This window comes from Chiloscyllium plagiosum, unplaced genomic scaffold (assembly GCF_037043375.1).
Source record: "Chiloscyllium plagiosum isolate Xiang-an unplaced genomic scaffold, Cpla_swu_hap1 HiC_scaffold_24, whole genome shotgun sequence".
NCBI lineage: Eukaryota > Metazoa > Chordata > Chondrichthyes > Orectolobiformes > Hemiscylliidae > Chiloscyllium > Chiloscyllium plagiosum.
Window position 1 is genome coordinate 16,384,415 of NW_028270162.1, and position 17,155 is coordinate 16,401,569.

At 39.5% G+C, this 17,155-nt stretch overlaps 1 protein-coding gene across 3 annotated transcripts in view; it reads left to right on the forward strand.

Moving 5' to 3' along the window:
* mvk (mevalonate kinase) overlaps nucleotides 1-17,155 on the forward strand; it is a 43,688-nt gene that overhangs the window by 3,269 nt on the left and 23,264 nt on the right. For all 3 annotated transcript variants that reach the window (XM_087999936.1, XM_087999934.1, XM_087999935.1), the window contains exons 3-10: nucleotides 1,036-1,183; nucleotides 3,240-3,390; nucleotides 5,237-5,392; nucleotides 6,546-6,649; nucleotides 11,463-11,508; nucleotides 13,539-13,629; nucleotides 15,361-15,480; nucleotides 16,657-16,810. In XM_087999936.1, the coding sequence (XP_087856062.1) occupies nucleotides 1,036-1,183; nucleotides 3,240-3,390; nucleotides 5,237-5,392; nucleotides 6,546-6,649; nucleotides 11,463-11,508; nucleotides 13,539-13,629; nucleotides 15,361-15,480; nucleotides 16,657-16,810 (970 nt within the window). The remainder of the gene's footprint in view (nucleotides 1-1,035; nucleotides 1,184-3,239; nucleotides 3,391-5,236; nucleotides 5,393-6,545; nucleotides 6,650-11,462; nucleotides 11,509-13,538; nucleotides 13,630-15,360; nucleotides 15,481-16,656; nucleotides 16,811-17,155) is intronic.

Below are 17,155 nucleotides of genomic sequence, written 5' to 3' on the forward strand. Positions count from 1 at the left end.
TCATTGACTTCAGAAAGAAAGGAAGAGAACACTCCTTCATCTACATTAATAGAACTGAGGTTGAGAAGGTGGACAGCGTCAAGTTTTTCGGAGTGATGACAGCCCAGACCTTCACTGAATCCAACCTTCCATGCATGGTCTCCATTTAGGTGGCTCCTGTTGCTGCGGAAAGGCTGCCAACATCACCAAAGACCCACTGCACCCCAGTAATGATCTCCTACAACCTCTTCAGTTAATCAGGCAGGAGGTATAGAAGCTTGAACACATGCACCAGAAGGTTCAGGAGCAGCTTCTTCCCATCTGTTACTAGACTGATGAATGGACTCTCTTATCTCAAATAATGTTGATCTTGCTAATGTTGATCTCCCCTAGCGCACGCCCTGTGCAACATAACCTTTGCTTTTGTCCAAGTTTGGTTTTTAAACAACCTCTGATCTGTACATCCTTGCTTACTATGATGTGTCTGTACTACACGAAAATAAAGCTTTTCACTGTATTTTGGTACACGTGACAATAAATCAATCAATCAATCAAAAATCTATGAAGTCAGGAAGAGATATAATGTCGAAGACCATAGGGACAACCTACTTTGTTTTCTTCCCTTCGTACTATTGTAACCTTACTCCCTTTTGTGATTAATTTTCAGTTTGAATTTTCATTTGATTTATTTGTTGATTTAATTCAGTTTTGCGTAAAATATCATAGAGGCAGGTAAGATGGTAATTCTTCAACAATGGCAAATAATTTGTTGAATTGTAATCACTCCCCTATATTCAATTTTTATTAATGATAGACAGACAGTGTGGGAGTGATTTCTTTTTTTTATTTTCCATTTCTTGTTCCCTTGGCAAAATTTAGGTGTTAAGGCAAATGTCAATCAGCCAATTAAAAACTAAATGTTTTTGTTTGGTATCATTATTATAGCAGACAGAAATCACTTGTCAACACTGATTTTCTTATGCGTTTGGAATGCTGAGATAAATGTATTGTTTTTGAAATTATGGTACTAATGCTAAATATTTTTTGTATTTGTAGGTGGCTCTGGCAGTCAGCTTAAACTTGAAAACATATCTCCGACTGCAACCATGTCCTGATCAAAAAGTGCAATTAAACTTACCAAATATTAACGTCCATCTTAGTTGGAAACCTGCTGCCCTCCAGTTTCTGCAGTCAGCAATTGATGGTAAAATGCACACAAATGAACAAAATTATAATTAATAAAGGACGTTGTACTTGCAACTTTTTTTAGAGACATTAATTCATAAGAATATTAGCATAAAAGATGGTGCAGCCAATAGAAGGGTACAGGGAAGTGGTAATAAAAAGTGAAATATTGGGAAACTGGCAACATTCAAACATGATTTAAACCTAACATTCTGGAATAAGGATTTGTATTAATCTCGGTGACATTGCAGTTTTGCGTGGTTCACCAGAAATCTCAAATGTACTGTTCAGGGCATAGATGGAGAAATTGTTTGTTCGTATCAGTACCTGGAAGATGCCTATTTCTGCCTGCATGTGATTAATAGACAAAGGGGTATTTTTGACTGTTTCTCATAGGAATAGATGGAGCTGGAGTAAGTGATTTCAGTTTTTGAGCCTGGTCTTTCATAGCTGAACTAGTTTTTGTTTCAACTTTCTTGTCAGATTTTAGATTGACTCCACCTTGAATAAAATTAATGACCCAGCCTCCATTGTTGTCTGAGAAAGAGAATTCCACAAAATAATGACATCTGAAAGAAAAATAGCTACCCTCATTTCTTTAAAAGGGAGACCTGTTATTTCCTCAGATCACTCTGATTCCTCTGTATCACCAAGTTCTGCAATCTCTCTCCATTTAAACAGAAGACTGGTTTTTCTGCTGTTCCTGGCAAACTGGACAAGTTCACATTTACCCATGTAATGCTCCATCTGCCAAATTTTAGCCTACATACTTGACCTTTCCATATTCCTTTACAGAGTCTCTTCCTATTGATAACTTACTTTCCTATCTATCTTGGTGTTACCAGCAAATCTAGTCATTGTATATTCAGTCCCTTCAAGCTTTTGAATATAGATTGTAAATATTCTTTTGAATAATAATTAAGTTCCAATACAGTTCAAGTTTATAGCACATGGAAGATAAATCCCTACAATTCTTATTTTGGCTCAGAGCCTAAAGTCATGCAACAAAAAGTCTTTCAGTCAACTTGCGCAATTCAGGATCACTCTGTTTGATAAATAGATGCAAAGATAAATCCGAGCAATAGCAGTAGAAAGATCCCAGACTGCTCAAGCTTGGTTACATTGAATACCCTGAAGTAACTTCAGTTGGCCTCTGTTAAGGCAGATGTCCGATTAAATCATGCTACTGCGCAGGTTCTTCCATAATACTAAATACTGGATAGCATGCCCTAATTGAGTGTGCAATTTGGTTGAGCTCCAATAATATCCATGTAGAACCCTATGGCCCTACATCATGTCTCTGCCAACCTTGCTACAAGTTCTTTACAGTCAAATGTAATTAGGATCTCCTATTGGGAGGGAGATGACAAGTTGAAATTTTGCAAGCACAGATTTGTTCATTGTTAGGTTTGGAGACTCTAACTTGGCAACTCTTCCACATGAGCTTGACATCCAGCTGTTTTTTTTTTCTCCCAGGAAAAAATATTTACAGAAAAAGTACTTTGTGGGATATTCTCCTCCACTTACTGATCCAAGGGGATATGTTTGCTGCTAGTACATTTTAAAAATCCAACACGTACTAACTTTTTCATGTAAGTTCCTGTTAAGAGCAATGAGTTCCTGCTGGAAGTGGTTTAAAGAAGCTTGTCAGACAAAGTATTTGGTCAAATGGTTGGCTTGATTACAAAGGGATTTGGAATGTGTTTCTATATGGCAAGTGCTATGGAAATACAAGTTGTTGCCACATTTTAATAGTTCATTCAGTTACTTTGTATGCAGAGATCTTGAATGTTAACTAATTGCATATGTGATGCTAACGTAAGAGATCAGTTGTGGAAAAGTGATTATTTGAAACATTATAACTTCTAGATTTAACTTCTGTTTTGTTAACGTTAAACTACAGTTGATAATTAATCTAGACAATTTTTGATAAATCAAAGGATGAAATATATGCAATGTGTTGCTTTTGGTTTGTTCCTTTAAAAACAAGTGGCAGAGGTGCAAAATGGGTTGTGTCTGACTTCCCATTGATTCTATTATTATTATTATTATTATTATTATTCACTTTCTTTTAGTGACTGACGTGCTGACCCCAAAGGCTCCAAACCAGGAACAAATGGATCAATTGAGACGATTTGCAGGAATTCCAGAAGGCTCGACAGATACAGAGAGCCTCAGTATCCTCTGCTTCCTTTACCTTTATGGTGCTATCTCCACCAGAAATGGGTATTAGATTTTTCTATCCACTAAGTTTACTGCAGTATGAATGATACAATTCAACTTGGCGCAGAATTTGATGGTGGAAGGTGTCAGATTGGTGTCACTATTGCAAAGGCTTAACGATGTTTATGGATTACATCTGATAGGTGCTGCATAATACACTTAATTCCTTGGTAGTACAGAACTTAAGCATTGCTAAAAGGAGGCATGAGGTCAACGCTTTGTGTCTTGTATTCATCAGGACTAGGACACAAGAAACTAGACTTGGAAAATACGTTTGCATTGGGTTTTAGTTTAGGCGGATATAACTGTAACCTAAAAATAAGAAAAAGATGGATGAGAACATAGGTCAGTGTCATAGAGGTAAAAATAATACGCACTCAATACAGATTATTGAAGTAATAATAAATTATCTCACAAACATAAATGATTTGAGGTTATTAAGAGTAACTGAAACATGCGTTCAGAGATTATGAGGTTGATAATATACTGGAGTGTAATGTGTTTAGAAATATGAAAAGAAAGAGAGTGGGAAATGAGGCAGGTGTGTTCTTAAGAAACAACAAATTCAGTAGCAAAAATTAGATCACTAACAAAGGGATCCATACAGAACTTGTACAGTGTTTCATTTCAGGTGTATGATAACAAAAAGACATAGGGCCGTTTAAGTGTTTGTCAAAAGATGGATAGGGTTAATAGTCAAGGTTTTTTTTCCCCAGGGTCATGGATAGGATAAATAGACAAAGTCTTTTCTCTGGGGTGGGGAGAGTCCAGACAAGAGGCCATACATTTAAAATGAGAGTGGAAAGATTTAAAAGAGATCTAAGGGGTACCTTTTTCATGCAAAAGGTGATGTGTGTAAGAAATGAGTTGCCAGAGGAAGTAGTGGAGGGTAGTACAATTACATTTAGAAGGCATCTAAGTGGATATATAGAGTCATAGAGATATACAGCACGGAAACAGACCCTTCGGTCCAACCTGTCCATACTGACCAGATATCCCAACCCAACCTAGCACCACCTGCCAGCACCCAGCCCATATCCTTCTAAACCCTTCCTATTCATATACCCATTCAAATGCCTCTTAAATGTTGCAATTGTATTAGCCATCACCACTTCCTCTGGCAACTCATTCTATACACGTACCACCCTCAATGAAAAAGTTGTCCCTTAGATATCTTTTATATCTTTCCCCTCTCACCCTAAACCTATGCCCTCTAGTTCTGGACTCCCCACCCCAGGGAAAAGACTTTGTCTATTTATCCTATCCATGTCCCTCATGATTTTATAAACCTTTATATGGTCACCCTTTTCAGTCTCCAACGCTCCAGGGAAAATAGCCCTGGTCTGTTCAGCCTCTCCCTAAAGTTCAAATCCTTCAATCCTGGCAACATCCTTGTAAATCTTTTCTAAACCCTTTCATGTTTCACAACATCTTTCCAATAGGAAGGAGATCAGAATTGTACACAATATTCCAACAGTGGCCTGACGAATGTCATGTACAGCTGCAACATGACCTCCCAACTCCTGTACTCAACACTCTGACAATAAAGGAAAGCATCCCAAACACCTTCTTTACTATCCTATCTACCTGCGCCTTCACTTTCAAGGAGCTATGAACCATATGAATAGAAGGTTTAGAGGAATATGGGTCACAAACTGGCAAATGGGACTAGATTAATTTTGGATATCTTGGTTGAGATGGACAAGTTGGACCGAAGGGTCTGTTTCCATGCTGTATATCTCTATGACGCTAAGTGAAGAAAATTACAAATCTAATGTGAAAATATGCACCTTGCAGCAATCAAAATGCTGAAATGACATTGTGTTGTTTTTATCTTTTTAAATGGTAGGCAGGTGCCAAACATGGACATTCTGATTTGGTCTGAACTTCCAATAGGAGCTGGCTTGGGATCTAGTGCTGCATATTGTGTATGTCTGGCAGCAGCTCTTTTATCAGCCAGTGGGGCCATTACCTGGCCAGTTCCACAGGACTACAACAGTACCAGGCAAGCAAAGATACCTCCTGAGGTTCTATAACCTGTCCTATAATTAGACATATAAATTATCCAGTCAAAGAAAAGGGGGAGAGCTGTAAATCCGGAATTATTGATTTCAAACAGAAATCTTTGACTGGTTTATCTGTTACTGTATTGAGTTGGGCTGGGTATGTTTATTGGTGGGATTCTCTAGCAATTTAGTAACTGGTATCTGTGATGTAGAAAGTTAGTTTGCAATATAGAATGATGCCAACAGTGTGGGTTTGATTCCCACACCAGCTTACGATGAAGGATTCTCTTTCCAACCTCCACCATCCCTCCCCCACACCTTACCTGAGCAGTGGTGACCCTCAGACTAAACCACAATTAGTCATCTCTCTCTAATGAGAAAGCAGCCCAATGGTCCGGTAAGTCTGAAGTGACCTTAATGTGTTCACCTGATTCTGTAAAGTTGAAAATATCAAATTGTTCAACCAAACTGTCATGTGACATTGAGTGTAGTTAAACAGAAATACTTGTTCTTTTTGCCAAGGATGAGAAAAAGATTTATTTAGAGGTGTAATGCAATACTCTGTCTGTTGGAGTATCTTGAAGCATTGCACTCAGCATCCCAATCTTGGATGATGCAGATACCACTTCTCTTTGTCCTACACATCAGCTGTTCTGCCACAGCCTACAATCAGCTGCACCTATTTTGACAGAAAGATGCTATTCAGCCTGTCAATTACGTGCTGACAATTTACCTCATTCCCTATCCGATTAGGCCATGGCAAGGAAAATGCAGATTCCTAAACCGCCGGTGATCTGGAAGCTTTAATCAATAAAAATTAATTAATCTTTTTTGGGTTAATTGTTCATTTGCCAAGGAGGAGCCAGTTAACATAGTGGGTACAAATTGCAGTAGATCTAAAAAAATTAGATTTCAGCAAGATTAGGAGGACGTAGTGTAATAAATTGTATTGCAGTGTGAAAGATAATATAGTTATAGCATATATTTATTTATTGTGAAAATACATGGAGGAAAAAAGGAGGAGATGTAATGAACCATTACCATTAAACATTGTAAAATAAAGCCATGTTCTGGTAGTATTTCATTAAAAATATTATTCTTGCTGCTGACCAATGTTTCTATGCATTTATTTTCCTCTTTACTGACAAACAGGTGGAGTGAAGATGAACTGGAGCTGATTAACAAATGGGCATTTCAAGGAGAGAAATTGATCCATGGAAATCCATCTGGTGTGGATAATGCTGTGGGAACATGGGGTAACATTTATTTATTGTATTAAAATCAGAATATTTTAGTGGGATTCAATGTGCTGTAGTTCTCTTAAGGAGAAAGAAACGTCAGGAGATGTTGATAAATAAAGTTGGAGGGGAAGAGGGCTTGTATGGGCTATTAGCAATGTACAGTCCAAATGGCTTGTTCATTTAAGTTTTATAATGTAACTTTTCTCTGGAAGTGACTAGTAACAGAAAGAGTTGATGATTGACTGACTGTGTAACATACTGATGTTTGATTTGGAAATGGTGGAATTGCAATGCATGCCACAAGGTGGCATCCTCACTGCAGCAGTTTAGATTTCTCATTCATGTAATTACTCCTTCCCATTTCTGGAAAGCAGGTCCTGCTAGCAATATTTAGTGAGAAGGGACAGAATGAATTGGAAATATGTGTTGAATAATTTTGTAAGAAAATACCATGATGATGCATCAGCACTCGCTTAGAGTCATAAAGTCATAGTGATGTACAACACGGAAACTGACTCTTCAATCCAACTTGTCCATGCTGACCTGATATCCTAAGTTAGTCTAGTCCCATTTGCAAGTACTTGGCCCATATCCCTCTAAACACTTCCTATTCATAAACCTATCCATTTGCCTTTTTAAATACTGTAATTGTACCAGCCTCTGACAGCTCATTCTATGCACATACCACCTTCTGTGTTAAAAGTTGCCCTTTAGGCCCTTTTTATATCTTTCCCCTCTCTCCCTAAACCTATACCTCTAGTTCTGCACGCCCAATCCCAGGGAAAAGACCTTGTCTATTTACCCTATCCATGCCTCTCATGATTTTATAAATCTCTATAAGGTCACCCCTCAGCCTCCGATGCTCGAGGGAAAACAGACCCAGTCTATTCAGCCTCTCCCAATAGCTTAAACCCTCCAACCCTGGCAACATGTTTATAAATCTTTTCTGAACCCTTTCAAGTTTCACAGTATCCTTCCGATATACTATTGCATTGTTTTAGAACTTTAAATTAACTTGGTTTGAAAGAGGAAGGAAGCCAAATCCAAAATTAATGTTTCAATGATTTCAAACAGCCTGGACACTAGAGGAGTAAGACAAGGGTTCTGAGGCTCTGAAAGAAAAATATTCAAAGAGAAGTATGTAATTGATTTAAAGATGGTGAGGCGAGCAGCAACAAAGAAGAATGTTGAACAATGTGTTGTTGTTTAGAAGGAAAACCAAGTAAACCAATGTCTAATTTCCCAAAATAGTTTTGAGATAATTGTTTTGCACAATTTAGCTAAATCCATGTAATGGGGATTTACTTTCAGTGTTAAAGAACTGGTCTGTAATCTTTCTCACTTGATATATCTATTTCATCTGGTAAACATCGCAAGTGAATCAGAGAGTTAGTAATGTAAATCACACACTGTCTCATAACTTGACAAAGTCTTTGCCTAGAAAACCATTTTATTATTCATTGTGACAGGAGTGCACTTTGTACTTTTCACCCAGCACATCAGCTAGTTCATGCATTTATTGATCAATATTTCTGCTGAGTGTTTATTTAATTATGTAATGCCAAATTAGGTCTCCATATTAACCACATCATCTCCACTGTGATTGTTGAAATGGTGAGAACTTTAAAACTTTGCTGCAGTAGGCTAAGAAATGTGCACATTGTTGAGGGGTGTGACATTTTCTTATTTTGTTTAAAGGAGGCTACCACAATACAGTTGGGAGCCTGATTTACACTTAACAACAGGGCTTGGGGAAAGACAGCAATAAAATGAGGTGGTAGTTGCTGGCTGTAGCAGGTTAGTGTTTTTATTAGAGCAAACTCTAATGCGGCACGGTGGCACAGTGGTTAGCACTGCTGCCTCACAGCGTCAGAGACCCGGGTTCAATTCCCGCCTCAGGCAACTGACTGTGTGGAGTTTGCACATTCTCCCCGTGTCTGCGTGGGTTTCCTCCGGGTCCTCCGGTTTCCTCCCACAATCCAAAAAAAGATGTGCAGGTCAGGTGAATTGGCCATGCTAAATTGCCCATAGTGTTAGGTAAGGGGTAAATGTAGGGGTAGGGGTATGGATGGGTTGCGCTTCGGCGGGGCGGTGTGGACTTGTTGGGCCGAAAGGCCTGTTTCCACACTGTAAGTAATCTAATCTAATCTAAACTGAGTAATCCCATCCACCATCCAGGATAGCTTTGATCATGGCCCTAACCCCTCCCCATAATCATCAGTCTGTATAAAATCTTATTGTTAAATGTGCAGGAAGCATTCTCCGAACTGTATCCATCTATTGGAATTAGAGCTCCACTTCACTCATGGCTTCACTTTCAAATATTTACCTCTGTAATGTTGGGTTTTATGACAGCATAGCTGAGGAAAAACAAAGGCATGCTGTTGGTAGGTTTGTGTTCTGCACCCTTCAAGACAGAATCACAAGGATGCCAAATCTCATAGAGAACAAAACTTATGCTGTGTGAGAATAGGATGCTGATTGACTGGCAGGTATACTCTGGTTGGTAGAGGCTTTGACAAGGGTAATTGCATGGTCAGGCAGCATCTAGGGAACAGGAGAATCGACGTTTCGGGCATTAGCCCTTCTTCAGGAATGAGGAAAGTTTGTCCAGCAGGCTAAGATAAAAGATAGGGAGGAGGGACTTGGGGGAGGGGCGTCGGAAATGTGATAGGTGGAAAAAGGTCAAGGTGAGGGTGATAGGACAGATTGGGGTGGGGGCGGAGAGGTCGGGAAGAAGATTGCAGGTTAGGGAGGCGGTGCTGAATTTGATGGATTTGACTGAGACAGGCTGGGGGGAGGGGAAATGAGGAAACTGGTGAAATCCGAGTTCATCCCTTGTGGTTGGAGGGTTCCTAGCCGGGAGATGAGGCGTTCTTCCTCCAACCGTCGTTTTGCTGTGGTCTGACGATGGAGGAGTCCAAAGACCTGCATATCCTTGGTGGAGTGGGAGGGGGAATTGAAATGTTGAGCTACAGGGTGGTTGGGTTGGTTGGTCCGGGTGTCCCAGAGGTGTTCTCTGAAACGCTCCGCAAGTAGGCGGCCTGTCTCCCCAATATAGAGGAGGCCACATCGGGTACAGAGGATGCAATAGATGATATGTGTGGAGGTACAGGTGAATCTGTGGCGGATATGGAAGTTTCCTTTGGGGCCTTGGAGGGAGGTGAGAGGGGAGGTGTGACTCCCTCGTCAGATCCACACCCCCCACCAACCCACTCCCGGCACCTTCCCCTGCAACCGCAGGAGGTGCAAGACTTGCGCCCACACCTCCCCTCTCACCTCCCTCCAAGGCCCCAAAGGAAACTTCCATATCCGCCACAGATTCACCTGTACCTCCACACATATCATCTATTGCATCCTCTGTACCCGATGTGGCCTCCTCTATATTGGGGAGACAGGCCGCCTACTTGCGGAGCGTTTCAGAGAACACCTCTGGGACACCCGGACCAACCAACCCAACCACCCTGTAGCTCAACATTTCAATTCCCCCTCCCACTCCACCAAGGATATGCAGGTCTTTGGACTCCTCCATCGTCAGACCACAGCAAAACGACGGTTGGAGGAAGAACGCCTCATCTTCCGGCTAGGAACCCTCCAACCACAAGGGATGAACTCGGATTTCACCAGTTTCCTCATTTCCCCTGCCCCCCAGCCTGTCTCAGTCAAATCCATCAAATTCAGCACCGCCTCCCTAACCTGCAATCTTCTTCCCGACCTCTCCGCCCCCACCCCAATCTGTCCTATCACCCTCACCTTGACCTTTTTCCACCTATCACATTTCCGACGCCCCTCCCCCAAGTCCCTCCTCCCTATCTTTTATCTTAGCCTGCTGGACAAACTTTCCTCATTCCTGAAGAAGGGCTAATGCCCGAAACGTCGATTCTCCTGTTCCCTAGATGCTGCCTGACCTGCTGCGCTTCTCCAGCAACACATTTCCATCTCTGATCTCCAGCATCTGCAGACCTCATTTTCTCTTCAATAATTGCATCATGGAACAGTTAACCCAAAACTCTTAATTCAAATTCAGTAAGTCCATAAGACCACAAGACAGAAGAGTACAAAGTAGGGTATCCAGCCCATCGAGTCTGCTTTGCCATTCAATCATGGCTGATAAATTTCTCAACCCTATTTTCTCTCTTTCACCTTGATTTCCTCTACAATCAAGAATCTATCAATCTCAGTCTTAAATATACTCATTGACCTGGCCTCCACAGCCTTCTGTGGCAATGAATTCCATAGATTCATCACACTCTGGCTGAAGAAAGTTCTCCTTATACCTTTTCTAAAAGGTCTTCCCTTTACTCTAAGGCTGTGCCTTGTCTCTCCTACCAATGGAAACATCTTCCCAAGGTCTACTCTTTCCAGGCCATTCAGTATTCTGTAAGTTTGAATTAGATCACCCCTCATCCTTCTAAAGTCCATAAAGCCAGAGTCGGGAGTGTAGTGCTAGAAAAGCACAGCAGGTCAGGCAGGAGCAGGAGAATCTACGTTTCGGCATATGCCCTTCAATAGGGCTTCCTGATTAAGCCAAAATTCCCAGACAATTTTCTTTCTGTTCATATCCTTATGGTTACCATTGGATCATGTCTCAGTATTAACATGAAGGAAATGGGTTACTGAGGATCAGGCCTGGCACTTTTCTTGTCAAAATGGCTATTTGCTGTATAAACCAATTGATTGATTGGGATTGTCAGTTTAAGGAAATCCTAGTTCAACTGGGTGTATTTTCTGCAGAGATATGAGAAGCACAGTGAAGACGTGTATGTACTTTTAATGTCAATCAATGTTTCCAATCTTTTTAATGTTTTTATTTGTTGTTTTGCTTTAGGGGGAATTCTGAGATACCACGCAGGTAAAATTGTTCCTTTATCCAGGTACCTATTTTCAGCTACTGATTCCAGTAATGTTAGAGCTATTTTCTAAAATGTATTACAGCGTTTAACAACCCTGTGGTGCATTGAAGTGTATTGTTCGTGTGAAAAATTAACTATTCAGTAATTAATATTGAATTATTATTGAACTTGGCTAATATTAAATATTGACAAATAATTAAATATTTTCATGATGTTGATTATATGGTAATTTTTCACATTTCCAATACAGCAACAATTTTTAATATAATTAAAACAAGGGACATTGACACTAATGACTGTCCCAGTTTTGGCATGAATTATTTCTGTCTGTTGATCCAATTAATTTAATCCCATTTACTTCAAGGTTTCAGGACATAATTTTTTTTGTCAAAAAGACTAAAGTAAAATGGTTACATTCCGATATTGTCTTTGTTACATTTTCATATTTATGATCATCTGCATATGTTTCTCAACATGATCTCTACATTTGGCTTTTAGTCTTAAAGGTAAGAGAATAGATGTCAAAAATTCCAAGGCTTGGAAGTTGCTTTGGAACCAAAAATCCGATCATCTTCGATGGGCTGGACAAGAGGGACAATTTAAATTCACTACCACTCTCTTTTGAATTTGGCCAAAGTTGCAGCTGCAAAGGCATATCAGGGAGTCACTTGTTTGCTGCAAGCCAGGTTCAATCATATGATAAATACTCTGCTCCAGTTTAATTGCTTTTCCATTGTGTTGAAGTAAATAGCAGAAGAACCAGGCTAATCTACTTAAAATGTGCAAGCACCCTGCTTCATATGCAAATAAAGTTCTATTTTTGTATTTAAATGGTGCTACAAGATATAAAGGTTCTTTTTTGCCAACTCTTTGTTGGAGTACAGGAAACATATTGAAGGGAATGAGGAAGAGCTGTGAAGAGGTGCAGAATCCAAGTTGAGTTTGATCCCTGCTTTGGCATTTTTTAACCGCAACAACGAATTATTTGTAATTTTTAACTTCTGTTTATTGATCCCTATCAACCAGTGTCTTATCTGACAGTATATTCCTCCTCAAGATAGGATTCTGGTTCATTTGAGAAAATGAGCATAAAATCATAAGATATAGGTCCAGAATTAGGCCATTTGGCCCATTGCATCTGCTTTGCCATTCGATCATGGCTGTTATGTTTCTCGGTGTTTCTCTGATATGAACCTATCTACTGCTATAGTAATTACACTCAATGACTTGGCCTCTACAACCTTCTGCAGCAATGAATTCCACAGATTGCACATTCTGGCTGAAGAAATTCCTCCTCCTCTCAGTTTTAAAGGGTCATCTCTTCATTCTGAGGCTGTGCCTTCAGGGCCTAATCTGTCCTACTGGAGGAAACATGCATTGTGGCATTAAAGTGTTTGTAGTTCTTATTATTACTTTGTGATTGCTTCAGAATATTAATTGTTACTATGGGATAAACTGCTAAATACAGGTGATATCACCAAAGAAAAGAGATTTTTGACTTCCTTGGGTCAGGAGTCTGTAATTATTCTCCACATTCAATCTCCAAAAGTAAGTAAACCAAAGTATAATGACACAATTTCAGGAAACAAACTCCTAAATTAACAAATGCAGGAAAATGATACAGATATTGATACAGAAATTTTTAACTCCTTCAGTCCTCTGGAAGAATTTTTGATACTTGCAATAAAGTTTTTAAGAAGTTCCATTATACAATTTGATTACTTTCAATCAGTAACAATGACATTTTAATCTGATTTGTTTTCCGTTCTAAATGGACAAGCTATTAAATACAACACACACACTCTCACTCTGTTGGAAAAGCTCGGCAGGTCTGGTAACATCTGGAGGGAAACAGAGTTTAATGTTTCAAATCAAGTGAGCCTTTTCCAGCAATTTCTGTTTTTGTTTCTGATTTACAGCATCCGCATTTCTTTCAGTTTTTATAAGCTATCAAATGCATCTTATTCTGATGTTGTCATAATTGGGGAGAATAAATGTCATACATTCAATTATTTCTATTTGTTTAACTTTCTCTTTCCACTTTGTTCCAGTGTCCCCACCCTCCGGATACTTCTTACTAACACAAAGGTGCCAAGAAGTACGAAAGTACTAGTAGCAGGAGTGAAAGATAAACTTAATAAGGTTTGGATTTTTTTAATGATCTCTGTGGATAGAACTGAATTATCTCTTGTTTTCAGATAGTGAAATTTTAAAAATGTATTTGGTACCATTACTTTATGTGCCTGGTATGATATTTTTCTTTCGCACAAGGTCGCTTAGCTCAGTTGACTGGATGGCTAGTTTCTGATACAGTGACAACAACAATACTGATTCAGTTCCTCTTCCAGCTGAGGTCACTATAAAGGCTACACCTTCTCAACCTTGCCCTTTACCTGAGGTGTGGTTACCCCCAGATTAAACTGACCACCTCTCATTCGAGAGAGAGCAGTCCATCCGCTGGGATCATGGTGACTTTCATTGTTTCAGTCTTAGTGGTGTCCTTTGCATTCCATCTAGATTTCAGCTGGCCCAAAAGAAATGGATTTTGGTTGTCTCAACATCGTTCATATTCAATGTAGTTTCAGAATGCAAAACTATGTTTGTATCAGTTGGTAAAAAGTTATTGGTCTTTCAAGTCACAAAATGGCAGGTGTAGGAAACAAAAATATCAAGAGTGCAGTAAAGGGGATTTCTCAAGTGAAGTCTGTGGAATGTTGTTACGACAGAACAGGGTAGAATCTAATATTCTGATAAGGTGCTATGCTCCCCATTTGGAGAATCTCTACTATCTACAGAGTCACGTCAGTGTGATTAATTGCCAACCATCTAACTAGATGGGGTGCAGCTGCAAAGACTACATGCATGATTAAGCAGCCTAGTTGAGCAACAATTGCTACTGTCCAGCCTCTCTTCCACAAACAAAACTGTCCACAACAAATACTTGTACTATCTGCACAATGCCACGCAGTTAATTACCAAGGTTAAGTAATTAGCAACTCCTGGTCCCTTGGCTTTTATCAGCTAGAAGCAATACAATCCTTGGAGAATAACATCTCCAAGTTTCTGTTCAAATCTGAGACCACACCACTTCAATACGTGCTTGCTTTTCTTTCCTGGTCATTGATGAGAATTCTCTGCCAAACACACTGTGGAAGCCTCATGAGCAGATATGCTGCACAAGGTGAAAGAGCAGAGTCGTCATCCTCTTAAAGCAACAAGGGATGAGCAATGTAAATTGTTTCTGTCATTTTTTTTAAGTCTGTTGTCGGATGTAGATTTCACTGGGAAGGCTAGCATCTGATGCCTTTCCCTAATCACTTTTTGAGAAGGTGATGATGAGTTGTTGCAGTACCCTTTGACTTGCTCCAGCTCCTCTTTACAATGCTGCAGCTTAGGTCACTTCGGGGCCTGATTTAAAAGTCAACCAGTGTGGATTCAGACTAGGTGAGGTCTCCTAAAGGGACATTAGTGAACCAATGGATTTTTGTGACAAAGTGTGATAGCTTTGTGGTTACTATTACTGTGTAATTGCATTTAAATTCTACTGGTTGCTATCGTGGAATTTGATCCTATGTCCTCTGAGTATTTGCCTAGACCGCAGGATTACTCGCACAGTGGCATTACCACAAAACCATAGTCTTCACGTAAAGAACACATTTTAAGAACATTAATGTTACTCCCCTTGAGCACAGAATACACATTCAAAGTGGGGAAAAAATTGGTGACTGGACTTATGAAAATTTTTCTTGTGTACTGAAAGTTTACAGGAGATCTGTGGTGTGCTTTGCTATTCTTTAAGCTACTTGTCATATGTGAATAACAGAGAATAGTGAATCAACCTCTGAGTGAATTTTCTTTTTTTTTCTTTTTTAGCTACCAAGCATAATAAAACCTGTCCTGGATTCAATAGATGCTATTTCATGCGAGTGTGAACGTGTTCTGGCTGCAATAGCATCTGGCAATGCCATAGATGAGCACTATACAATCCTGGAGGTGAATTTTATACATCAGTTCTCCATGTACTTTACTGCATTTGTATTTAGTCTGGTCAAACTATAATTTCAAACAGTGCAGTTAACAACTTTTGGAAGAATGTCATATGTTTGATAACTTGCATCTACTTGACGCAAAATGATCAGTATATGGTGTTAGAGTAGCTTAGAGTTTGACAGTACTTTGTGACAGCACCTTAACCTCTGCTGGCAATTATTATCTTAAAGCCGTGTTCTAGGGTTCTAAGGATAAGAACTGAGAGAACAATTCTGATGCATCATGGCTCCTCCGAACTGCCCTAAAAACTTTTCAGTCTCTGGCTTTTTTTAACTAAATTCAATCTTTAATTATTTTGACCCAATACAAGCTAATGGCGATCCATGTTTACTCTACCCATTTTAAACCACAAGTGGTAAACGTTTCTTCCAATAGTACACCAGGATGTGGCAGCTATTTGTTTTTTGTCACATACTGGCTTAAGTCACTGTCCCAGAAGGAATCTCTGACCTTACCTTTTTTTTAAAAGAAAACCACTTTCACAGAAATATACCACTGAAATCAAAACTCTTAAAAATCATATTAATATACATGTATAAATCACACTCCTGACATGCAAGGGTTTTGAGTACCTAATAAAGTTAATTCTCTTACCAAACCAAACAGGACTGAACTAGGGGCTTTTGTAGCTCAATTAGTAGTGTTCCTATCCCTCGACCAAGAAATCCGAATTCAAGTCCCAATTGTTCCAGAGATGTGTCATAAAATCTCTGAACAGGTTGATTATAAATATAAACTTTTAAAAAAAAAAAGGAATTGAAAGGGTTTAGAGGGATATGAGCCAAGTGCTGGCAAACAGGTCTAGATTAGGCTAGGATACCTGGTCAGCGTGGATGAGTTGGACCAAAGGGTCTGTTTCCGTGTTGTACATCTCTGTGACTGAAGTCAATTATGGTACCTTTGGAACTACTTGTACCAGCTATCAAGACCAGCTAATGCAGCACAAAGCTGGAATCGATCTTGTATGTCTATGTGGCCCAGCTGCATTTTGCCTTCACCATCGAATTATCAGCAGAACAAATTTTGAGGATTGAGTAACTGGTCACTAGAAAAAATGTCGTCTTATCTATTCAGTGGTAATTATTTTCTTGCCAAACTTATTTTCTGTGCTGATTTCAGGAACTTATTGACATCAACCAACACCACCTGAATGTTATTGGAGTGGGCCATTCATCACTGGACAGATTGTGTCAAATAACTGCAACATATGGTCTACACAGCAAACTGACCGGTGCAGGAGGTGGTGGATGTGGCTTAACACTGCTTCGACCAGGTACAATGAGTGCATGCTTGGTTGGGTAAATCATCTTCAATGATTTATCTTTTTTGCACTTCCAGCAAACAGAAACAATTGTTTGTTAGCAAATGAGCTACAAGGTTGAAGCTGTACCACAAACAAACTAAGTACAAGAACTTCATTTTGATTCTGCTAAAAAGACAGAAATAACCAGAAACAAAAACAGAATTGCTAAAAAGCTCTGCAGACTTGGCAGCATCTGTGGAGAGAAATCAAGAGTTAACGTTTCAGCTTGAGTGACCCTTCCTCAGAACAGAGGACGGTTCACTCAACCCAAAACATTAACTCTAATTTCTCTTCATAATTCTGCCGGACCTGTTG